The sequence below is a fragment of the Zootoca vivipara genome, chromosome 6 (assembly GCF_965207765.1).
Source record: "Zootoca vivipara chromosome 6, rZooViv2.hap1.1, whole genome shotgun sequence".
Lineage (NCBI taxonomy): Eukaryota > Metazoa > Chordata > Lepidosauria > Squamata > Lacertidae > Zootoca > Zootoca vivipara.
Window position 1 is genome coordinate 78,890,200 of NC_142589.1, and position 24,541 is coordinate 78,914,740.

The 24,541-nt window shown below is 50.9% G+C and overlaps 1 protein-coding gene and 1 pseudogene across 1 annotated transcript; both read left to right on the forward strand.

Annotated features, from left to right (window-relative positions):
• The first annotated feature begins 14,446 nt into the window (after window positions 1–14,446).
• On the forward strand, window positions 14,447–23,509 carry GGN (gametogenetin). Its single transcript, XM_035120326.3, has 4 exons — window positions 14,447–14,607; window positions 16,787–19,101; window positions 21,885–22,087; window positions 23,330–23,509. The coding sequence occupies exons 2-4, from the start codon at window positions 16,801–16,803 to the stop codon at window positions 23,460–23,462; spliced, it is 2,637 nt and encodes an 878-aa protein (XP_034976217.2). The 5' UTR covers window positions 14,447–14,607; window positions 16,787–16,800; the 3' UTR covers window positions 23,463–23,509.
• Window positions 20,094–21,633, forward strand: LOC148685477 (uncharacterized; annotated as a pseudogene).
• Window positions 23,510–24,541: the final 1,032 nt, after the last annotated feature.

A 24,541-nucleotide genomic window follows, 5' to 3' on the forward strand; every position in this document is an offset into this window, starting at 1 on the left:
CCGCAAGATATTTGTCATTGCTCCACAATTCCCCTCCCCTCCAAAAAAATCTGTTGACCTTCCAGTTCCAGATAATAATATAACCAATGTATTCCAGCTCCAAGATTAGGGATGTCACTGCACACTGACTCCAATATATTTTCTGTGGAGGGTTTTTTTTGGGGGGGGGAGGAATGGCTCCATGGTTCCGTGTTTCAGGGAATCCAAACCCGAACACCCCTGAAACCGGAGCAGCCAAGGCAGTTGTGTTTTTTGGGGGGGGGGGGAAGGCAATTTCGACTAGATCAATCCTTCATGCTCAAACCTTTATATATTTCTGAAGCGTCACAGGACGTTCCAGGAACCGGTTTTTGTGCCGGAGTCAATTTTAGGGAGCAAAGGTACACGAGACACCCGATAAATTTTTGCGATTTAAAAACCAATACCCAACAGCCTTCTGATTTAGCCGCCTTGAGGCGCAGAGGCTGGGTTGTACCTATGCAATGCCGTACAGTTTTGAGCATCATGGCTGCCTCTAAAGAAGGCCAACAACTGTAGCTTAGTGAGCATCCCTTGTGCTAAGATAAAATAAAACAAATCTCTCTCTCTCTCGCACACAATTGCAGTCCTAGAGGGGAGAGACTGACTAGGAAACCCACAAGGGGTGTATATACACCGCACTGAGCTGCAAACCCAGGATTCACAAGCCATTGTTTTCGTTGGTGCTGTGTACAACGCCGCCCTACCCAGTTGAACTGCGGACCAGCAGACTCCGTGACGGGCCGTCATCACCTGCCCCTTTCTTGGGGAGCCCACAAACTGTTGCTACATCAAGCACCTCACCCACACCCCCTCTGGAGATTACATCTCTGTGGCTCAGTCATCCTCAAAGAGAATTAGGCAATTTTGGGGAAGATAGGGCTAAACCACAGAGCCCTAGGGCTTGCTGATGAGAAGGTTGGCAGTTCAAATACCCGCGACGGGGTGAGCTCCCGTTGCTCGGTCCCAGCTCCTGCCAACCTAGCAGTTCGAAAGCACGTCAAAGTGCAAGTAGATAAATAGGTACTGCTCTGGTGGGAAGGTAAACGGCGTTTCCGTGCGCTGCTCTGGTTCACCAGAAGCAGCTTTGTCATGCTGGCCACATGACCCGGAAGCTGTCTGCGGACAAACGCCGTCTCCCTTGGCCTATAGAGCGAGATAAGCGCCACAACCCCAGAGTCGTCCGCGACTGGACCTAACGGTCAGGGGTTCCTTTACTTTTACCTTGGGCTATCGATGGCTACTAGCCACAATGGCTTAACAACCGCAGAATTGTAGAGTTGGAAGGGTCACAAGTGTCATCTAGTCCAACCCCCTGCAATGTGGGAATCTTTTGCCCAACATGGGGGCTCAAACCCACGACCCTGAGTTCCACCAACTGAGTCGGAGGCAGCGATGCTTCCAAATACCTGTGGCTGAAAACCGCCGGGGAGGGGAGTGTGTTTGCGCTCTAAACCCACTTGTGGGTTTCCCCACAGGCAATAGGTTGGCCACTGTGAGAACAGGATGCCAGACTGGTGAGGCCACTGGGGTGAGGCCTGACCCCCCACTGGGCTCTTCCTATGTTCTTAGGTTCGCCCGACCTCAGAGCTGAGAAGCGGGTGGGATGTCCTTGCCACAAGGGCTTCCGCAGGGTTCTAGTCCTCATGTTGCATTTTGGGGGCATTCAGAAAAATCATGCAGGAATCATTTGCCCAACGTGGGGCTCAAACCCATGACCCTGAGATTAAGAGTCTCTCACCAACTGAGCTACCCCACTGCCCTACCATTGGCTTTGGACCGGACGTGACTATGTGGGACTCTTTGTGCTTTGAGCCAGTGTAGCTCTTAAGACCTGGTGCTGGAGACAGATCGCAGGGCCTGCGCCATCATGTCTAGCTCATGGGCAGGGCCGGATTTAGGTTTGATGAAGGTAATGGGGCCTTTTATATGTCCACCTGTCCTTTGTCAACAACAAATGGTCGCTTTTGTGTGTGTTGAATATATGCTATATGGTAATTTATGGACCTAATAGGTATCTAAAACCAGTGATATTTTAGGGAGCAGGCTAGCAGGCAGGTCCCATGACTTACATCATAGGTAAAGGGACCCCTGACCATTAGGTCCAGTCGTGACCGACTCTGGGGTTGCGCACTCATCTCGCATTATTGGCCGAGGGAGCCGGCGTACAGCTTCCAGGTCATGTGGCCAGCATGACAAAGCCGCTTCTGGCGAACCAGAGCAGCACACGGAAACGCCGTTTACCTTCCCGCTGTAGCGGTTCCTATTTATCTACTTGCACTTTGACGTGCTTTCGAACTGCTAGGTTGGCAGGAGCTGGGACCAAGCAACGGGAGCTCACCCCGTCGCGGGGATTCAAACCGCCGACCTTCTGATCAGCAAGCCCTAGGCTCTGTGGTTTAACCCACAGCGCCACCTGGGTCCCTTACATCATAGGAGCCTACAAAACACAAAACACTGTTGCTGTATGTAGGTTTTATTTTATTTGTTTTTTTATCTTATATTTTGGAAATATACCTCCAGGGTTTTTTCCTTTAAATTTTTTGTGGCCCCCAAGAGAGTGGGGCCCTAAGCTATACAGTGGTACCTCGGGTTACTGGTGCTTTACGTTACAGATGTTTCAGGTTACAGACTCCGCTAACCCAGAAATAGTACCTCGGGTTAAAAACTTTGCTTCAGGGTGAGAACAGAAATCACGCTCTGGTAGCGCGGAGGCAGCCGGAGGCCCCATGAGCTAAAGTGGTACCTCAGGTTAAGAACAGTTTCAGGTTAAGAACGGACCTACAGAACGGATTAAGTTCTTAACCTGAGGTACCACTGTAGCTTGTTTAGATTATACATGAATCCGGCACTGAGCTCATGGTACCAGGATGGAGGACTGCACCAGATAGACCTGTGGTCTGGATCCCGCAGGCTCTCTTTTTAAGGGCCTGCTCCAGAGTATGGTTTCCTCTGCTCCCAGGTAACCAGCCTCCGGATACTGTCCGACAACAATTTCCCAGTGGAGAGGGATGATGGGAGTTGTAGTCCCGCAACATTTTAAAAGCACCAGGTTGGCAACCATTGGATTAGACTCTTAAGAAGCTAAGATGAGCCTTGCTGGCCCTTATAGTCCAGCGTCCTCACAGCGGCCAGATGCCCCAACGGGAAGCCCGACAGGAAGACCTGAGTGCGAGAGCATCCTCCCCACTTGCAAAATGTGTGCAGAGGAAGGCAACCCAGGTGATCAAGGGTCCAGAAGCCAAGCCTGATGAGGAACGGTTGAAGGAGCTGGGTATGCTGAGCTTGGGGAAAAAGGAGACTGAGAGGAGACAGGATAGCCGCCTTCAAACATCTCAAGGGCTGTCAATATGGAAGAGGGAGCGAGCTTGCATGCTCCTGCCCTTTAGGGTCGGAACCAAAACAACGGCTTCAAGTTGCAAGAAAGGAGATTCCGACTAAAACACCGGGAAGAATTTTCTAACACTAAGAGCTGTTAAGACGGTGGAACAGACTCCCACAAGAGGTTGTGGACTCTCCTTCCTTGGAGGTTTTTAAGCAGAGGTTGGATGGCCATCTGTCATGGATGCCTTAGCTGATATTCCTACATTGCAGAGGGTTGGACTAGATGACCCTTGGGGCCCTTCCAACCCCATAATTTGATGATTCCCAGCATCTGGGATTCAGAGGCATACTTCAGAGGCATACTGCCTCTGATGCTGGAAGGAGGACACAGTGATCGTGGCAAGTAGCCTAATCCTCTTTTAAAGCCATCCAGGCTTCTTGCTTTAATCCAAGGAACCGAACCTGGTGCCCTCCAGCTCAGCTAGTAGAGCATGAGACTCTGAATCTGAGGGTCATGGGTTTGAGCCCCACATTGGGGCTGCATTGCAGGGGGTTGGACTACTCTACAAGTCTATGATTCAATGAAGTAGTTGGGTTTCAGTTGCCATCGGCCCCAGGTAACACGGTCCATTGTCAGAGACAATGGAAATTAAAAGTCGAGCCATAGTGGGAGGCTCCCTGCCCATGCGCCAATCTCTAACTTATTCCATGGCTCCCCGACAACATTTGCAGGCTTACGAGGTGTTTTCTTGACCACAAGGAAGACGAGTCCCCAGTGGGCTTCAATCATCAAAGAACTAGGCCCGCAAGGAAGTTCACGGATGTAAATCTCAAACTGCACCTCTTGTTAAAAGGAAAGGGGGGGGGAGAGAGGAGGGCAGCATTTTCGTAAAGACAATGCCGGGTTTCAAAGCACCTTTCTCCCCACCAGAGGAGAGGCTTTTAAAAGGAGGGTTTACGTGCCCTGCAAATTAGAACTCATTTTATCCTGCGTCACTGCGGCTGCGATCGCTTTACCATCGTACCCATTTCACAGGTAGGGAAAAGGCAGGGTTGCTGCCTGACGGAAACAAACCTTTGCTGATTAATGGATTAAACTCATGCAATCAATGAATGGAAGCTGCGTGAACCTGCATGCAAATAAAACAGATCAGGTTTTTGGTGGGTTTTTTTAAGGCATGTGCTGCTTTTAGATAAGCCATGTTCTTTCCATGTCTCTGCAGGCACCATCTTAGAACAGGCATTCCCTCTTGCGTGAGTCAGAGAAAACGGGCTTTATGTTCCCTCCATGTTTTTCTTATGCCATCCATGTTGTATCGAACTGCATGTATTCAGTTTTCTGTGTTTGTTTTGTTGTTTTTTTAAAAAAAAACTATTATGAGGCCCAATTAAATCAGGAACATTTTTTTTAAATGAATCAAATAATTTTAATTGTTTCCCCCCCTCCAACCAATGGTTCAACCAAATGTTGCACAGTTCAAGGAGGTGCAAAGGAAGGACCCGCCAAGGTTATGCAATGAGTCAGCATTGCAAAAAGCTAAGGTCATGTCTACATTGCAAACACAGAGTCAGTTCTGTACCATAATAACCATCATGGCTCCCCTGCAAAGAATCTTGGGAATCTGGGAACGATCAGTCGGCAAAGGTGCCGGGAATTCTAAGACACCCCTAGGCCCAATCACACAGAATGGCAGAATGTCCCTTGCGGCAAAAGATCGACCCGGAATCCAGTTTAAAGTCAGTTGTGTAGATTTCCTCCAAGAATCCTCAGGCACCAACACAAGCTCTTCCCAAAACTAGACAATGACACCAGGACTCAAGACTGAATTCGCCTCCAGTTCCTGACCTGACTCCGACCATTACGCCATATTCCACCCCTGCGTTCAAAACCGACTCTCGAGAAACCTTCCATCCTAGTAACCTCATTGCTCTTAACATTTCTTGCAGGGAGAAAGAAATACAAAACCTTTTTTTTTTTTGCAAAATGCTACACTGCAAGAGAAAGCCCCTTCTCATCCTTTGCCGGAGCAAAACCCACCAACTTTTTATTGTAGGGGACAAAGATGCTGGAAATTTGGGCACAGAAAGAGAGATGAGTGAGAAAGCAACACCTTGATTCTTCCCTTCCACACTCCATAGTGTGTTTCCGCCTTTAATGGCACAAAGAGGAGTTTGCGTTGTAAGTTGGGGGGGGGGAGAGATAAGAAAGGTGAAGTGAATAAATAAATAACCCAGGATCCATTTAGGAAAATCCCCCACCCACCCAAACTCCCCCCACTTCTATCATTAAGAATCTGTAGCAGAGCCCAGCTGTCCAAGATAAGGGAAGAGATTTATTTTCTATCAAAAAATTTTTTTGGGGGGGGTGTCATTGCAACAAAAGTCAAAGACAGGAATATCATATAATATAATGTATATACTGTATACATATCTCTCTCTCTCTCTCTCTCTCTCTCACACACACACACACACACACACACACACACACACACAGTGTTTTCAACATACAGGTGACATCACAATGCGTTGCCATGGAAAACAACATTAAGTATTACAAGATCAAAGATGTTGAGGCAAAGTGGAGAGATGTATTCCTTGGTTTTTTATGTGGCAAGGGGAAGAAATGAAGAAAAACAGAGGAATTGACTATTTATTTGTGTGTTTTTCTTAACTGACTTTTTTTAAAAAAAACCCTGAAACATACACAATCCCCTTTTCACGAAAAATGCACAAAACCAGTGCAATTTCCCCATTTTCCAGCGCAACGTATACCCCCTTCTTTCCCACAATGTTCTAATAGCCCCCCCCCCACTTTTTCCAAAAGGAAGGTGGGGGAAAATGTGAATATATTCCATACAAAGTTTTGTGGGGTTTTAAAAAAAGAAATCCTAAACACGTCCAGTTGGCATAAAGACAAATTCAGAGAAAACGACACCATTATTATGAAAGTGGTTAGGGGGGAGAAGAATAAAATATTAAATGCTCTCCTCTCACCCCAACACACAAATACACACAGCATGCCATGAAATAAATCTGATGCAAACACATACCTCTCCGGCCTTGGCATAAGCAAAAGATTTATTGTAGTGGGGGGTAGAAAATAAATCCTAATCTATTCTCCCCCTCCCCTGCAGCCACGAATTAACACGAACATCCTGCAGCCCCCTCTGTATGAATCAAATCCTCCCCCCCCCATTTATAACCATATATTTGAAGGAAAATATATGCATACGGCTAATTTCCTTTTACGACAAATAAACAGATTTCTACCACCCCCTCCCTCCACATTTCAAATACATACTTCCAGTTTCAAACCTTATTGCAGAACTGCAGTCTGTTGTTGGTGCATATATTGAAGGAATAATAAATAAATAAACAAACCCAAATGAAAATGTGCCCTCCCCACCCCCACCCCACCCAAGCCAGATGTATGTTCTAGACTGTCAACAATTTTTTTCTTGAGAGCTGCAGACCCGACCACCTCTCCTGTTTCTCAGCCCCCTGCCCCTATCTGCCTCCTCTGCCAGCGCTCGGAACAGGAGGGCTTAGGGAAGGTACGCCTCTCTATGGCCCAGCCGCCTATTCCTTCAGCCCATCTCAATGGAAACCCTGGGCTGGATTTTTGTGAATGGAGGGTCACATGACCTAGACTAGGTTCTTTGTCCCTGTTTCTTGAATAAACAACAGGTGAACAGGGGGAAATTAATACATGTATAACAGACATATATATTTTTGTATCAAACTCGGGCTGTAAGGAGGAAAAATAACACAGAGAGAAGGAAGATCTCACTCCGCCCCCCCCCGCCCCACGCCACTCCTAAAAGGGCAGTAAAAATAAAATAAAAAAATACCAACAACACCCAGAAGCAATCCCAGATCCTTCCTCTATGACACAGCCGGCTAAACACCCCCCTCCCTTGTAGCCCCCCTCCCCATGCATTCAAAACTGACAGGCAAGAGATGAGAAAATGAAGCCCACCGCCATGAATCTTCTAGATCCGCGCCCTGCCTTTTTATGAATGAATCCTGATGCAAATGGCTTCGATTCACAAACAAATAGACCCCCCACCCTCTTTTTTTCCGGTGGGATTGAATCCCCATTCATAAAAAAAGACCCACCTTCGTCGTCTGAAGAAAACGAAAGACTCATTGAAAAAAACACAAACCCACCACGTATATGGATGGAGGAACATCCTTTTTTAAAAGTGGGGAAATACAGCTAAAGCTACCAAGCACCCGTTGTTTTTTTAATAAAAATAAGCAGAGATTAAAAAAAAGATTAATAAAATCATCCCCCGCTAAAGGTTTTAAGAACATGCAGATTTTTTTTATGAATGGGGGTGGTGTTTTCTTCTCTTTTCTATCTACCTCTTCCATTACTTAGCAAAGATGCGGGGGGCTGTTAAAGCAACACACGACATGCCCCCCCTTGTGATTTCTAAATACACATATTCATATAATCATATATTTGAAGAAAGCGAAATATTTAAAGAGGGGTATACATATATATATATATATATATATATATATATATATATATATATATAGCAGAAGAATGACTCACTGTGAATCGATGGCCGTTACAGCACGTTAGCTTCGCATATTCACGTTGATGGGACTGACTCTCTTCCCTTCCCCCCCCCACTCCCTCCCCCATCAATTAAAATTTCATATGCATGCCCAAGATATATGCATATATATATGCATAGGTTGCAATTAATCATCATAAAGAGGATGACAAATTAGCAGCCATTTTCCCCCCAGCTAGGAGAAATTAGCATCGTTTCTAACAATTTCGCCCCCCTCCATTTCCCCCTACCCACCTCTGCCTGCTGTCTCCCCCCCCCCACCGCACCCTCCTCCCCAATCCATCTTGCCTCCTTCCCTCCCTGCAGCTGTTAATAATTGCCTAGTCCAAGGCTGATACTAACCAAAAACTGGGTGCAAGGACTGTGTCTCTTACACCGATGGTGAAGGCCAGGAGCTGGGGGTGGGGGCGGGAGGGGGGGGACAGAATCCAAAGATGAGAAAGGAAGAAGTAGGCAGCGGTTTCCACCTGGTCCTAATGCCCCGGAATAATCTGAGAAGAGATCAAAAGGCAGGGGGAGAGAGATAGAGAGAAAGAAGGGGAAAATGTGAAAGAAATGTTATTCACCCAATCATCTGTCCCTGGGGGTAAGGAAGGGCTTCACTTTGCCCTCAATGGGAGATGTGCTTTGGCAAGGCAAGAGAAAGGTTTGTGGGTGGGTGGCTGGCTGGATGTCAAAGCACACCTATGTGCAAAGAGAAAACTTTGTTGTTGTTCGTTACTGATATATTAGTCTAGATCATGGGTGTCAAACACAAGGCCCGGGGGCCTAATCCGGCCCGCCAGACCTCGTCATGTGGCCCGCGTAGCCGCCACCGACATTACCCACTGACAGTAGTTCTGGAGCCTGCGATTGGCCAAGGGTCAAAACCGGGGGCGGGGCTGCAGGCGGAGGCCGGGGCGCTGGAGCCGCGCTGACGGCCTTGGCCAGGGAATTTCAATTTCGAATGAGGCTGAGGGAGGCGGTGGCACAGCGGCCAGACGGGGAAGTGAGATGCAGGAGGAGGAGGAGGAAGCCCGCCGAGGAGGTAGGAAAGCCCTACATGCGCCGCCGGCAAAGTTGGTGCCGGGACGGAGCAGCGCTAGATTTTTTTGGGGGCGGGCTTTGCTGTTGTCTCCGAGAGCGAGTGATGCGGCACTGGGGAGCCACCGCCTGCCGCTTCCCTTCCTCTCCTCGGCTGCATCCGGGAGGTGGGCGAGCAAGCGGGCGAAAGGGACGCGGAGTGAGCGTGAGGGGGAAGTAGGCGAAGCGCAACAGCCGCTCTCTTGATGGAGCCGGGTTTCTCTTCCCTCTTTCCCCGTTTTCTTCTTATAGACACTCAGGAGGGTGCCTGGCTTTTGCTCTGCCCCCCACCCCCGAGCCGCCCTTTGGCTTCTCAGTTCCGGCGGAGCTGATCCCCGGGGGGGGGGCGGCTGGGAGGGAGGCGGCGGCAGCGACGGCACGGATTCCTGCTCTTCCCGCTCTGCCGCCGCCTCCTCTCAGCCCCTCGTGATGTAGGGCTCCAGATGGAGTCGCCTCGCAGTTTGAGTAGGTGGGAGGGGAATTTTTTTGGGGGGGAGTTTTTCAAGCCTCCTCTGCCTGCAGTCCCGGTAGGGAGAGGCGGCGGCGAAGACGACAACAGCGCGGGTGGGGGGAAAGAGCAGCTCTGAGGCGAAGATGCACGTCCGCTGGGGCTGCCGCCGCCTTCCTCCTCGGGAAATCCGCTGCCCTCCCTCAGCGCGAGGGGAAGGGACTCTGGCGCTGAGGAGGGAGGATGCAAAAGCAAAGCAGGGAGTTGGCGCTGCACCGCATGTTCCTGCCCCTCTCCAAAGCATGGGGGGGTGCAAGGTGTGGCATCCTGCCTAGCGGGGTTTGGGTGTGCGCAGGGTGGGAGAGGGAAGCCCTCTTTCCATCTGCAGGTTTTTAATCCCAGCAGTGGCTTTCTCCTTCCTGCCGAAGGTTTAGTTGAGCCCCCCCCCCCAAGCCGCCGATCCCCACCTTTTGTTCAAATTTCCCTCGTTTACATCCCCTCCCACACACGCGCCACGACGCAGGAATGTGATCCGCGTGGGGGAGGGAATGAGCTTACATTATTACAAAAAACAGTAATAATTGAATGCAGTGACAATAATTTATGATAATAAAGAGTGGACACATAGTCCTACAGACACAACCGGCCCTTTGAGGGTGACCAAACTGCTGATGCGGCCCTCGATGACTTTGAGTTTGACACCCCTGGTCTAGATTGAATGCTGACCAGCAAGCATAGCCCATCTGCTTCTGGGGTAACACAGGACAGAAGCCTCGCTACAGCTTTAGACATGCAATGTTGTGTGTAGATTTCTGTATGAATGAGGGGTGTGTGTGTGTCTGTGTGTGAGTGTGTGAGTGTGAGTGTGTGTAAAAGCATTCACCAACCTGCCCTCCAGATGTTTGAGGCTACAACTTCCGTCAGCCTCAGCCAACACAGTGTGGGAGATGGCAAATACTGAGAAAAAAAGAAAGAAAGAAAGAAAGAAAGAAAGAAAGAAAGAAAGAAAGAAAGAAAGAAAGAAAGAAAGAAAGAAAAGATAAGCCCTGTGGGATGAGGCCAAAGGCCCACCTAGTCCAGCATCCTGTTCTCACAGTAGCCAACCAGATGCCTGCAGGAAACCCGCAAGCAGGATTCGAACCCAAGAGCCCCATCTCCTCCTGTGGTTCCCAGCAACTCGGATTCAGCCACCTTGGCCATTAGCCATAAATAGCCCTCTCCTCCATGAAACTGGCCATCACTGCCTCCTGTGGGAGGGAGTTCCATAGTTTAACTCTGCTGTATGGAGAAGTCCACTCTTTTATCTGCCCTGCACAGGAGCAAAGTCCTAGGCCCCCCCCTAAAATATTTGAGCCAGGAGGGCCCTAAAATTGATGGGCACTGCCATTCAAATGGTGTGTCTTGTGATAGATTATGCAGGGCAGGGCGTACCTCCCCACCATCAATATTTTATTAGTTGGCATCCCTGCTGCCCTGAATCTTCCGACATTTGGCTCCATCGGAAATTCACAACTTGTAGCATTGCCAGTGTCCACCTGGTTTTTTGGTACAAACAGGTGTTTTAAGACACATTGACTAATCCGTAGGGAGTGACTTCTGAGAACGCAGTGTGCCTTTCTAACTGTGGGTGGTGGGCGACCCTGCTTAAGTACTGGTATTGATGGGGGGGTGGCTTCTACTCAGCTCTCCAGATGGTGGTCAGAGGCCCTGATCTTTGCCACAAAGTTCAGGGACAGCACAACGGCTGCTATCACTGGATACCTACCAGGGCTGTTCTGCCTCTCCCTTCCAAGTGACTTGGGGCATTCGGTTCAAAGGCACAAAATACAGTAAGGTGGGCGGCATTGAGAGGGGATGGGCTGCAGAGCTGTGAGCAGGTGTGTTCAGGTCCAGCAAGCGTTACCTGGAAAATCCAAAGGCAGGTGGGGCACAGGTAAGTTGCCTTACACAGAGTCAGACCAGTGGTCCAGACCTAAGATCCACCTCTCCACTCCGTGATGGTAACAATGCAGGCGATTGATCCTAAAACGGCGATTCACAGTGCAATCATATGTAGGGTTAATTTGAGCACGGCGGGTGGCGCTGTGAGCTAAACTACAGAGCCTAGGGCTTGCCGATCAGATGGTCGGCGGTTCGAATCCCCGTGACAGGGTGAGCTCCCGTTGCTCCGTCCCAGCTCCTGCCAACCTAGCAGTTCGAAAGCACGTCAAAAGTGCAAGTAGATAAATAGGTACCACTACAGCGGGAAGGTAAACGGCGTTTCCATGTGCTGCTCTGGTTCGCCAGAAGCGGCTTTGTCATGCTGGCCACATGACCCGGAAGCTGTACACCGGCTCCCTCGGTCAATAACGTGAGATGAGCGCCGAAACCCCAGAGTCGGTCATGACTGGACCTAATGGTCAGGGGTCCCTTTACCTTTACCTAATGAATGAAAACTGGCCCTGCAGTGTGGTAGGAGAAATAAAGCAGCATGTGGTTGGTCAGAAATACATATCTCATTTAAAAAATGGCTCATAGCTTTCCCCAGCCACATCGCACACTTGTGAGAATTGTTAAAATGAGCATCTCATCAGAACATGGCCTGATCTAGACATACAAGCAATGCTCCTTTGGTCCGGCCAGCCTAAGCTCCTGCAGAATTGTATGCACTTCAATCATGCAACCTCTTCCTCTATTCTTTGAAGAGTCCCAAACCCAGTAGTAATGTATGGAAGTGAGAGCTGGACCATAAAGAAGGCTGATCGCCGAAGAATGGATGCTTTTGAATTATGGTGCTGGAGGAGACTCTTGAGAGTCCCATGGACTGCAAGAAGATCAAACCTATCTATTCTGAAGGTAATCAGCCCTGAGTGCTCACTGGAAGGACAGATCGTGAAGCTGAGGCTCCAATACTTTGGCCACCTAATGAGAAGAGAAGAATCCTTGGAAAAGACCCTGATGTTGGGAAAGATTGAGGGCACAAGGAGAAGGGGACGACAGAGGACGAGATGGTTGGACAGTGTTCTCAAAGTTACCAACATGAGTCTGACCAAACTGCGGGAGGCAGTGAAAGACAAGAGCACCTGGCGTGCTCTGGTCCATGGGGTCACGAAGAGTCGGACATGACTAAACGACTAAACAACAACAAATCCTGCAAATTTTCCTCATAGGGGAGTAGCTTCAACCCCTTGACGATTTTGGCTGCCCTTCTCTGAAAAATGGCATTATATTATCAACAGATTTATGTTCAATTCCTTCCCTAATGATCCCTAGCATGGAAGTTGCCTATTTCAACGTCTTCACTGAGCAATCCACTACAGCTCCTATCCTATCTTCTGCAATGTTTAACTCCAACTCCTATTGGCGCTGCTTGGCTTCTTCAATGCAGCACATGGTTCAGCTATGGAACTCACTCCTGCAGGAGGTAGCGATATGGCCACTAACTTTAGCTGAGATTCCTGCATTGCAGGGGGTTGGACTAGATGACCAACTCTACAATTCTGTGATTCTGGGCGGATGTTGTGGCTTCAATACCAAGCCAGCTTTTTCCTTGGCTTACCGGTAACATCTTGCTCAAAGAAGAACTCCGGCGGACTCAAAAACCTCCCTGCTTTTATTTTGGTGACTCTTGACCGGTCCTATTCAAGTGGCTTGGGAATTTTTTTCAGAACAAAAATGGTGTTTTGCTCCTTAGCCATGATTGCAAATATAATCAACGCCCTCCTCCGATTAGCCTTATTTCAAGAAAGCACTGCACTCCAGCGGCTGTGAACTACAGTTCCCATAATCCCCGATCAATACTGATGCTGGCTGGGGCTGATGGGAGCTGGAGTCTTTGGGGTGCCAAGGGTTCCCTGTCTCAGCCGGCTCTTGGTCGCCTGGAAAATGCATTGCAATGTAGCCAACTTAGCCAATGAATGCACTTAAGTTATTTGTTTGGTCGTACAGAAATGGAGGCAGTGAGAGATTTTACTTTCTTGGGCTCCTTGATCACTGCAGATGGTGACAGCAGTCACGAAATTAAAAGACGCCTGCTTCTTGGGAGAAAAGCAATGACAAACCTAGACAGCATCTTAAAAAGCAGAGACATCACCGTGTCTACAAAGGTCCGTATAGTTAAAGCTATGGTTTTCCCAGTAGTGATGTATGGAAGTGAGAGCTGGACCATAAAGAAGGCTGATCGCTGAAGAATGGATGCTTTTGAATTATGGTGCTGGAGGAGACTTCTTGGACTGCAAGAAGATCAAACCTATCCATTCTGAAGGAAATCAGCCCAGAGTGCTCACTGGAAGGACAGATCGTGAAGCTGAGGCTCCAATACTTTGACCACCTCATGAGAAGAGAAGACTCCCTGGCAAAGACCCTGATTCTGGGAAAGATTGAGGGCACTAGGAGAAGGGGACAACAGAGGACGAGATGGTGGGACAGTGTTCTCGAAGCTATGAACATGAGTTTGACCAAACTGCAGGAGGCAGTGGAAGACAGGAGTGCCTGGCGTGCTCTGGTCCATGGGGTCACGAGGAGTCGGACACGACTAAACGACTAAACAACAACAACAGCAAGATGATTTCATAGCTGCCAAGTTCTTCCTTTTTTAAAGGGAAATTCCCTTATGCTGAATAGGATTCCTCGTGAGAAAAGGGAAAACTTGGCAGCTATGGATTTCAATCGACCATTTGTCCCAAAGCCCTGATGTTTAAGCATGCTTTTGGGGGGGGGGGCGTGTTGTGACTCAAGAGTGCAACAATCCCATGCAGCAACAAGACCCCCTTTTGCAAAACCGGGCTTGCAACACCCGCGCGCAACTACGCATAGGATCGGTGGGTGGGGCTTCATGGCAGCATTATTGACAACCCCTCCCCCTCGCAGGGAAAAAGGGGCGGAGCGTCCGTTATATCCGTTGCGGCTCCGCCCACTCGTTCCATTTCCCCAGCTCCGTCCGGGAGCAGCCACAAAGCCAGGCGGTGAGTGGGAGGGGCCGCAATTTGGAGGAGGGGCCTGCGGGGCAGGGGGAGGGGCCAGCCCTGAGCGTCGGGGGCAAACTTGGAAACGGGTTTTGGTGGAGACGAGCACGTGGAGCGCAGCTGTGAGGGCAGAGGGAAGGGCGATTTGTTTGTTGTTTTTACTCACTGAGTGGGCATCCCGCAGAGAGTGGGGAAGAAAAGCAAAATGCGCCCTCCTAAGCCTGTGAGTTCGATACAGCGAGAAGGGTTTCTGGAGGGATCATTCGTTTCAGCAAAACCCACGGAGGAGGGATCAAAGTGAAAAGAGAGCAAGTTCCAGTAAGAAAAGATATCCAAAGAGGGGAGGCTTTAAAATAATAATAATAATAATCCTCAGTAACATCCACTGAGCGTAAATCCAAGGAGGAGAGGCATTTATATTTTTTTAATCCATTAAGAAGTGATCCAAACGGGCCAGGCATTTAACCTCGGTGAGCAAGTTCTAGGGAGGACAGATGGAAAGGAGTGCAGGTTTTTTAAAACCCAGTGAGTAGCACCCAAAGCTTGAAGGTTAGCTGTCTTCTTACTCAGCGAATGGGATCCAGTTGGGAAGGATCCAATCAAGACTCATGCTTCCCCGCCCCCTTTCTAAGGATGGGATCTAGTGTAGGAAGGATCGGCGCTTAAGCAGGCCATTTTAACAAACTCATTGAGAAGAGGATTTATTCGGGATGGCTCAGTGTGTGTACCTGAGAAGACTACAAATTAACCAGGAGGCGGCTTGAATATGAACAGTTCCCCCAAGGCTCCGCCACTCTAGGCAGAAAACTCAGGTATCTTGGCTTCTAGGTGCTCCCAACCCCTCCCCTAAACCCCAGCAGCACACACACACCCCTTCCTTCTTTGTAAGTATTAAGGCTTATTCTGTTACCCCTGCAGAGGAACTTAGGAAGCTGCCTTATGCTAAAGTCGGGCCATTGGGTCTGCCTAGCTTATTACTGTCAACACTGGCAGGCAGCAGCACCCCCAGGATTTCGGGGAAGGGGTCTCTCTCAGCCCCACCTGGAGATGCTTCTGGGACCTGAATCTGGAACGTTCTTGTAGCTCTGGGAGAGCACAGTTGGTAGAGCATGAGTCTCTTAATCTCAGGGTTATGGGTTTGAGCCCCATGTTGGGTGAAAGGCCCTGGACTCGTTGACCCTTGTCCCTTCAAACGCTACCATTTTATGACTCTGCATGCAGAGCAGATACTGTACCCCTGAGCCGATGGCCCTTCCCCCAAAAGAAAAGGATCTAGGAAGAGATGCAGTTCTCAGCCAACCGCCTGGACGCCATTCTCATCTTTTGAGATGGCAGGTTGACAGCTCTGCCCCCTTTTAACTGGCCCCGATCCTGTGCTTTTTAAGCATCTGTCTGAAGCGCAGACACTTAGGAAGTGGAGCTTCTCGGGGGAGAAAGCGCACATGGCAAGATCCCGTTAAAAGCACAGGAATCTGCACTGTGCATTCAGAGCGCCACTGAGCCACTTTAAATGGCCCCGCAAAGGGTCCTAGCGACCGCCATTTGTTAAGGGTGTTGACTGTTGCTGTGAGTCCCTCATCCCCCTCAGAGAGTGGTTCACCTCATCCCAGGTAATTTGGGGAATCATAGCTGCTTTCAAACAGGAAATGATCAATGCACGGAGAACGCTACCATTGGTTACTGGTCACATGGCTGCATTCTACTTCCAACTGTCAGGGCTATTACGCCTCTGAATACCAGTTGCTGGCAATGGCAAACTGGCCCGTGGCAGCGGATTGTCGGCTGCGGGAGCAGGGTGCTGGGCTGTCCACATGTCCTGCACTCAGGCTGGGAGTGGCTGCCGGCACCATATAACACCGGTCCTGTGAGATCTACATTGGCTCCCAGTACGTTTCCGAGCACAATTCAAAGTATTGGTGTTGACCTTTAAAACCCTAAATGGCCTCGGCCCAGTATACCTGAAGGAGCTTCTCCACCCCCATCGTTCAGCCTGAGGTCCAGTACCGAGGGCCTTCTGGCGGTTCCCTCGTTGTGAAAAGCCAAGTTGCAGGGAACCAGGCAGAGGGCCTTCTCAGTAGTGGCGCCCGCCCTGTGGACACCCTTCCATCAGATGTCAAGGAAATAAGCAGCTATCCTATTTTTAAAAGACATCTGAAGGCAGGCTTGTTTAGGGAAGTTTTTAAATTTAATGCTGTATTGTTTTAATATTTGATTAGGAACTGCCCAGAGTGGCTGGGGAGACTCAGCCAGATGGGCGGGGTACAAACAATAAATTATTATTATTATTATCAGGCAAAATTGGGGCATGCTCCATGAACCTGCCCATGTGTCTCTTGCATCACCTCCCCTAGCCACTACCTCCTCTTCCTCCTCACACTGGACTTTTTCTTTTTTATTCATAGGATGACTGTATATAATGGGCAATGTCCAATCAGAAGCCACACAAGAATCAGAGACTGCCAAAGACGGGGAGGAGAAAGCCAACCCGGACAGGAGCAAGCCAGACCGGGGTCCGAGTGGCGCTAAGCATGAATTGGGGAGCCGCCCCCCGGGTCTCCAGGCCCCTGAGCAGAAAGCTACCAGTCAGCTGCTGAGCACCGAGCCAGGGGGAGGGGACAGGCCGGCAGGGGCTGCTGCTGTGGAGATGGGGAAGAATCATTCCAAGAAATCCAAGCTGAAGCTCTCCTCCATGTGGGCGCAAAATACAGCCAGTGGTGGGATAAAGGAGGCCAGCCTCTGCGACAAGGACCCAGGGGCGGAGAAGCGGGGGCTGGCTTGCCTGAGCAGGGCTGACCTCCAGAGCAGGCCGAGCTCGGCGCCTGCCCCACCAGAGGACCCCAAGGGGCTGAAAGCGTCTCTGAGGCCTCCCCCAGCGCTGCCCTCTGAGCCCAGGGACTTGGGCGCTAAACGAGCACTGGCAAAGGGGAAGGGCAAGCCGGAGAATGTTCCTCAGGCCAGGGGCATGGGGGGCCTCCTGCTGCAGCCCGAGAAGCTGGTGGAGCTGGGCCCAGCGGCTGAGGCGCCCCCGGACGTGGCGGAAATGGAGGTCTGCTGGACCCAGCACATCAAAGCTAGCGCCAAGGAGCATTTTGAAAACAAGGGGCGGGTGCTGGAGTCGGCGCCCTCGGCCAAGAAGCAGGCAGCGGGCCCGGCCCACGGCACTGAACCTCTGAGGGGGGCTGAGGATGTGGCGGCGGCTGTGGCGGCAGGGCCTTGGCCTCTAAATGAGAAAAGTGCCAGCCGTTCAGCTGTGTCTGGCTGTGTGGCTCCACCTGGAGGGAAGAAGGCTCTTCTGTCGTGGGGGTCTGGGCAGAAGGAGAAAGAGAGTCCCGGACAGCGGGACAGCGCCCCTGGGAGCGACGGAGACTCCCGGGTCCTGGCCCTTGCCTCCCAGTTGCCTGCGGATTGCTCAGAGACACCGGGCAGCCCCGGGGAGAAGCCCCAAGGCTCAGGGAGCGATGCAAAGGCCGGGGCAAAGGGCGAGGCCCTGGGAGCAGAAGGGGTCAACTCGGAGACCATGCAGGAGCTGCTGGAGAAAGGCCTCAACTTCCTGTACAAAGTGACCATCCAGCCGGGGCAGTGGCCGCCCAGTATCAAGGCGGTCAAGCAGAAAGCGGGCGTGATTTCCTCCGGCATCTCCTATGCCGACGTCCTCAAGCAGTGCCCTCAGAAGAAGGCGCCCACTGGCGCTGCCCCGGCACTGCCGAAAGCCCTGCACCACCTCACTGCGGCGGGCAAGAAGCTGCCGTCCTTCAAAGGGCTGGAGAGGACCAACCCCGAGGACTTCTCTTCGCTCAGCCAGCTATTCCTGGAGCACTTCAGGAATGTCACCCCAAAAGAGCCCGCTGCCCTCCACGCCCCCAGCCAGCAAGTGGTCACCTTCTTTGAGGAGCTGTCCACCGGCAACACCAAGCGGGCAGAGTGGCAAAGGCCCCGGCCGCCCACTCCGTACCCCCAGCGCCGCAAAGGGCAGGGCCGGAAACTGCCCAAGTTTGGAACGGCCGTGTCCCAGGTCGTCGCCTTCCTAGGGAGCGAGCCCAAGTGTGATTGGTTTGTGCACGACGACAGCCAGGTGTCTCTGGATGAGGCTGCTGCGGGAGCTGAAGACGGGGGCAAGGACTGCGCCGACCCACCCAGCCCTGGCGAGAAAGGGGCCGAAGCAATGGGCTCTCCTCAGCCCGTTGTGGCTCTCTTGGCGGAGCACGAAGCAGCCGGGGAGGCTGATGAGGCTTCCCAGAGGTCGCGGAGAAGGCCGCAGGGCCTGGAAGGGGTCGCCAAGGAAACGGGCCCAGCAAAGCCACCAGCGTGTAATGCTCCTCGGGGCGGCCATTCTCCACTGGCCGTTCCTCCGTTCCCCCAAAAGGAAGAACAGCCCCCAGCATCCCTGCTAGGCCCGAGGCCGTGTTCTCCCGGGGAAGTGCTGGAGGCGCCCAGTCCAGCCGCCTCTGCCCGGTGCGCACCCGTGAGACTGATTCCCGACCAGAAGGTGCCGGCTGCGGCCCAGGCAAGGCCCAAGATCCGGAAGCAAGGCCCCTCCGCTGCAAAGTCCAAAGAGAAACTCAAAACTTCAGGGCAGCCGAAAGTGAAAGCACCCAAGGGGAAGGGGCAGAAGCAGTGGCCCCGAGGCTACGGGATGAGCTCCCTGAGGTTAGAGGGTGTCCCCCTCTTCCCGCCTTTTGAAAACGTCGCCAGGCCGTTCTATTTTGGCGAGCCTTTGGTGAGTCTCGTGGATTTGGCTGCTCTTTGTTTGATTCATTGACGGCTGCTACCCACTCTCTTCATTTCTTCTTGTTGTTAATGATCTGTTATGCTTTTTTACATCCTTTCCAACCTGCTTTCGTAACAAGCAAGGCCTTGGGTATCTTTGAGGCATTGGTCTCAACTGGTGGGTCTGGTCCAAGGTGGCTCACAATGGGAGCACGACCACCATGCATATATACGGTAAAAGGTTAAGAAATGCGTCCCCAGAGGCATGTTTGGGTTCAAAATGGGTCCTGGGTCTGAAAAGGTTAAGGATGCCTGCCCAGGGGTGTGATATATCTGGGTTGCCCCAGCCACTCTGGGCAACTCTCCCCCCCCCCCAATAAAAACACAGCGAGACATCAAACATTAAAAGCTTCCCTAAGCAGATGCCTTCAGATGCCTTCTAAAAGTCAGATACAGTAGTTGTTTATTTCCTTGACATCTGACGGGAGGGCGTTCCAGAGGCGGGTGCCACCACCGAGAAGGCCCTCTGCCTGGTTCCCTGTAACTTTGCTTCTCGCAATGAGGGAACCGCCAGAAGGCTCTTGGAGCTGGACCTCAGTGTCTGGGCAGAATGATGGGGGTGGAGACACTCCTTCAGGTATACAGGGTCCGGCAGGGGTCCTTGTTAGGTTTGTGAGGCATCTTTTCTCAAACCACACCCACCTGCCCCACACCGAACATCATGTGACATTGCATGTGGGGCAGATAAAGGCATGGATGAGATCAGGAACCCCTTAGCAGAATGGGGCTGGCTGTAGGTGCTGATCTGTTGTTGGGCACTGGGAGGGAGCAGGGGGTTCCCTCACAGCGCCAGTCAGCTGATCGGCGGGGTGAGGAGCTGCCTTGAAAGCAATGTGTTCATTGCCGCTGCCAGTGCATGTTCAAAGAAGCTGGTTCTTGGTACCGATCAGCTGATGGGCACTAAGAAGAGCCTTGTTGAAGATATCACTTGACCTCATAATGATGTCAGGTAAGGTTGCCAGCCCTCCGGGTCTGACCTGAGGTCTCCAGGTTTTCCTGGCCCCCTCCGGGAGGAGGCAGGCAGAGGGCTTGAATCTCCAGGTGGGTGAGAGTTTATTTAATAATAAAGAAGAATCATTAAGAAGACTGTGCATGTAGCTTGCAAGCTTCAGCCCAGCTTCAAATTACAGCAGACACTCTGTGGTGGGGTCTGACCTCCTCCACTCTCCCAATTAACCTCCATCTCCAGGGCTGGCCTGCCTGACATCACCAGGGCCCTTTCCCCATGACATCACCAGGTCTCAAATCTGGGCTGTGAAATCTCAGGGTCTGGAATGCTCCTGACCTGTGCTTTTAATGCCATCAACCATGGTCTCCTGGAGTGGCTGTCTGAGTTGGGGGTGGGTGGCACCACTTTGTGGTGGATCTTGTCCTACTTGGATGGTCGTTTCCAGAGGATAGTATTTGGGGAATGCGCTTTGGCCCCATGGAGCCTTCAATGTGGGGCTCCTCGGGGTCCCATTTTATCCCCTACATGCTGTCTAACCTCTACACCAGGCATCCCCAAACTGCGGCCCTCCAGATGTTTTGGCCTACCACTCCCATGATCCCTAGCTAACAGGACCAGTGGTCAGGGATGATGGGAATTGTAGTCCAAAACATCTGGAGGGCCAAAGTTTGGGGGTGCCTGCTCTACATGAAACCGCAAAGCTGGATTATCTGGGTATTTGGAGTGCGTTGTCAGCAATATGCTGAAGACACACAGCTCTGCTTTACATCTGCAGGTTTGGTAGTGGATGTGCTGGACCGTTGTCTTGCCTTGACAATGGCCTGGATGAGAGCCAGCAAAGTGAAGCTCAATCCAGATAAGGCTGAGGCTCTGTTATTGGGCAGTTCCATAGACCGGATGGCTGGGAGGTTGCCTGCTCTTGATGGGGTTCCACTTCCTCTGAAGGAGCCGCTATGTAGCTTGGAGCATACTTCTGGATCCTTTGTTGTCTCGCTTGAGGCTCAGGTGGCCTTGGTGGCGCTGAGTGCCTTCCCTCAGCTTCAGCTGGTGGCCCAGCTGCACCCCTATCTGGACAGGGATAGCCCGGCGTCTGTCATCTATGTTCTGGTAACCTCTGGGTAAGATTACTACAACATGTTATATGTAGGGCTGCCTCTGAAGATGGTTCGGAAACTTCAGCTGGTGCAGAATTCAGCGGCCAGGTTGCTCACTGGGATAAGACAGTTTGAGCACATTACACCGATCCTGGCCCGACTGCACTGGCTGCCGATTAGTTTCCGGTCCCAATTCAAAGTGCTGTTTTTGACCTCTCAAGCCTTAAACAGTTCAGGACCACAAGACCTCAATGACCACCTCCCCCCATATGAAACTACCTGGACCCTGAGCCCCTTCTCCATGAGGGGCCTGGAGAGTGACAACATGAGAAAGGGCCTTTTCTGTGGTGGCTCCCCACTTTTGGGGAATGCTCTTCGTTACATATCTTTAGGTGCCAGGTGAAAAGGTTCTTCTTCAGCCAGGCCTTGGGCTGATTGATACCCTATTGCCTTTTAACTGTGCCTGTTGGAATGGGGTTTATTGATTTGCTTGCTTGCTTTTTGTGTACTTTTGTTTTCATGTTGTATTTTTTATGTTGTAAACCAACCTGTGATCTTCAGATGAAGAGTGGTATACAAATGTAAATCATCACCATCATCATCAAAACTGGACTTTCCAGTAAGCTGTTTTGAGCATAGGAAATATGATGTGGAAACGTTTTAAGCAAATAAAATCACTGTTATGTCCAGGAAACGCCCCCTCCTCTGGAGAAACCCGCCAGCATTGCTGAGGATGCAGCTTCCCCCCCGACTGGTCCAGACCCTGGCGGAGAGGCGAACGGATCCCCCCCACACCACCACTGGCCGGCTTTCCAGGTGGCAGAATCATGTTCCAGGAAGTGCTACTGCAAACACCAGGAGCAGAGGAAACTGCCCCAGAACGTCGTAACTTGGTGAGCAAGCTGAAGCCTCGAGTGCAAATCCTGAGCAGCTGGTCACAAAATGAACTTAGGGGCGGGGGGAGTTGTTATTATTACTACTAGTATTATTATTAGCATTAGCATTTGTACCCTATGTCTTTATCCCCAAAGGCTCCCAGAGTGGCTTCCATACAGCCAATTAAAACAAGATACTCCCTGCCCCACAGGCTTACAATAAAAATAAAAAATAAAAAAACAAGAAGGAGAAAGGGACAGGGAGAGAAGAGTGGGTGGAAATCCAACTCAGGCACCAATTCTTAAAGAGGCACGTGCATGCTGCAAATGCTCTTAACTGTTGTGGCTACTCCTGAAGTATCTTGGGAACTGTAATTTGAGGAGGGTGCTAAGAATTGTTGGATTCCCTCACAGGTGTCCCCCCCGCCCCTCCAAAGACTACAGTTCCCATGATTCCCTGGGAAGTCAGAATGACCCAAACCAGCTTTTTAAGTGTTTGGTGTAGCTATGCCTGGAGCATAATAATAATAATAATTTATTATTTATTATTTATACTCCACCCATCTGGCTGGGTTTCCCCAGCCACTCTGGGCAGCTTCCAGCAGAATATTAAAATACAATGATTCATCAAATATTAAAAGCTTCCCTAAACAGGGCTGCTTTCAGATGCCTTCTAAAAGTCCAATAGTTGTTTATTTCATTGACATCTGATGGGAGGGCGTTCCACAGGGCAGGTGCCACTACCGAGAAGGCCCTCTGCCTTGTTCCCTATAACTTCGCTTCTTGCAGTGAGGGAACCGCTAGTAGGCCCTCGGAGCTGGACCTCAGTGTCTAGGCTGAATGATGGAGGTGGAGATGCTCCTTCAGGTATACTGGGCCGGGGCCATTTAGGGAATGGCAAGAGAGCCGAGAGCGATAAGCTGTGTGCTAAAAAGGCCAGTTGTCTCCCGACCCAGATTATCCTGTGGTCCGAACTAGCATGCCACACCCAGAACTCTGTTTCTCAAAGGCAGAGACTAGCTGTGTTGGCTGCACCTGATGGGAACTGAATATCCTAAGTACTAAAGGTTTTTACTCTCATATGTAAATTTCTTGTTGTTTAGTCGTGTCGGACTCTAATCCATTGAGACTCATCCTGGGCATTCTTTAACCAGCTGTCCTTTTGCAGTTGCATTTCAATGAAGCCATTGTAAAAGGCCTAACTCTGCAAAGCTCCACCCTGCTCACCTATGCTTCTGCTCCCCCCCCCCCGTTTTACAGGCTCAATCCTTCCACCAACCACCTGACCGAACCACCCTGGGTCGCCACCGCCATGCTGGCTGTCTCGCTTGTTGCCGGGACCAAGTTCTGCCTGGACTCTTACGAACAGCAGCACATTGCCAATGAGGACTGAACCCCCTTCCCCCAGGCTTCTGCAAAAAATAAACCCTGTACATCACACCAGGTTGGCCTGTGGCTTCGTTTCGTGCGGCGGGGGTCCCTGCAGTCTGCCGGAACTTCTCCTTGAGAACTGAAATTGGAATCAAATGGGTTTCCAGTTCTGCAGATGGGTTTGGAAATGGGCCATTTTAGAGCTCTGGGGATTGCCGGGTAGATGGCACGTGTGCATACGAGCCTAGCAGAGGCAGTGAAATTCATATGGCTGGCATACAACAGAGACCAGAAAGGATGGGGATCTGTCCATTACTGTGCCCAGGCAAGAGGATGACAAGTCCCTATGAACCACCTCTGGAACTCCATGGGCTGCCAGTCCTGTGGATTCTGTTGGTTCTCTTGGAACTGTTACCAGCTGCAGGGAGTTCTGGGCCAATTATGATAAGTACCAGAGGTGGCGCCACCTTCCAGGTGGTGTTGTGACTCCCAACTCCCCTGCCCATTGGTCCTGGTGGCTGGGGCTTTTAGGAGCTGGAGGTCAACAAAATTTGGAGGGTCTCCCACTCCTCATATATGTCAACAATCTGGTCAGTGTGGATGTCTCAAGATGGGCTGTCCTAACTTTTTGATAACAGTGTGGGTGGCTTGGGTGCTGAGGGATTCACTGCTACATCGAAGGTTGCACCCAGGGCAGGTCAAAAGCACAAGCTTTTCTGATGGTCCACACAGCTAATGCTGGCAGGCCACACCTGGTAAGGCAGGCTATAAAGCAGTGTTTCCCCAACTTGGGTCTCCAGCTGCTTTTGGACTACAATTCCCATCATTCCTGATCACTGGTCCTGATAGTTAGGGATGATGGGAGTTGTAGTCCAAAAACAGCTGGAGACCCAAGTTGGGGAAACACTGCTATAAAGTGAGAACAACCCAACAGGTGTTGTCTTTTGCTTTTTTTTTTTGCTATCCAGCCTCTTTTGCCTCTACAGAGCCTGTGGAAACGTGATTACTGAGGACCTGCACCAACACACCAGCCAGGACAGCAGCAGGTATAAGAGCAGGTTAAGGCTCATCTCAGTAACTTGAGATGCCTCACTGTTAAAA

Bases quoted from the DNA above. Each gene is read 5' to 3' on its own strand.
- GGN (XM_035120326.3), top strand. From the start codon at position 16,801: ATGGGCAATGTCCAATCAGAAGCCACACAAGAATCAGAGACTGCCAAA. The intron at 19,102-21,884 runs GTGAGTCTCGTG...TGTTATGTCCAG, and splicing joins TCTATTTTGGCGAGCCTTTG to GAAACGCCCCCTCCTCTGGA. The intron at 22,088-23,329 runs GTGAGCAAGCTG...CCCGTTTTACAG, and splicing joins CCCCAGAACGTCGTAACTTG to GCTCAATCCTTCCACCAACC.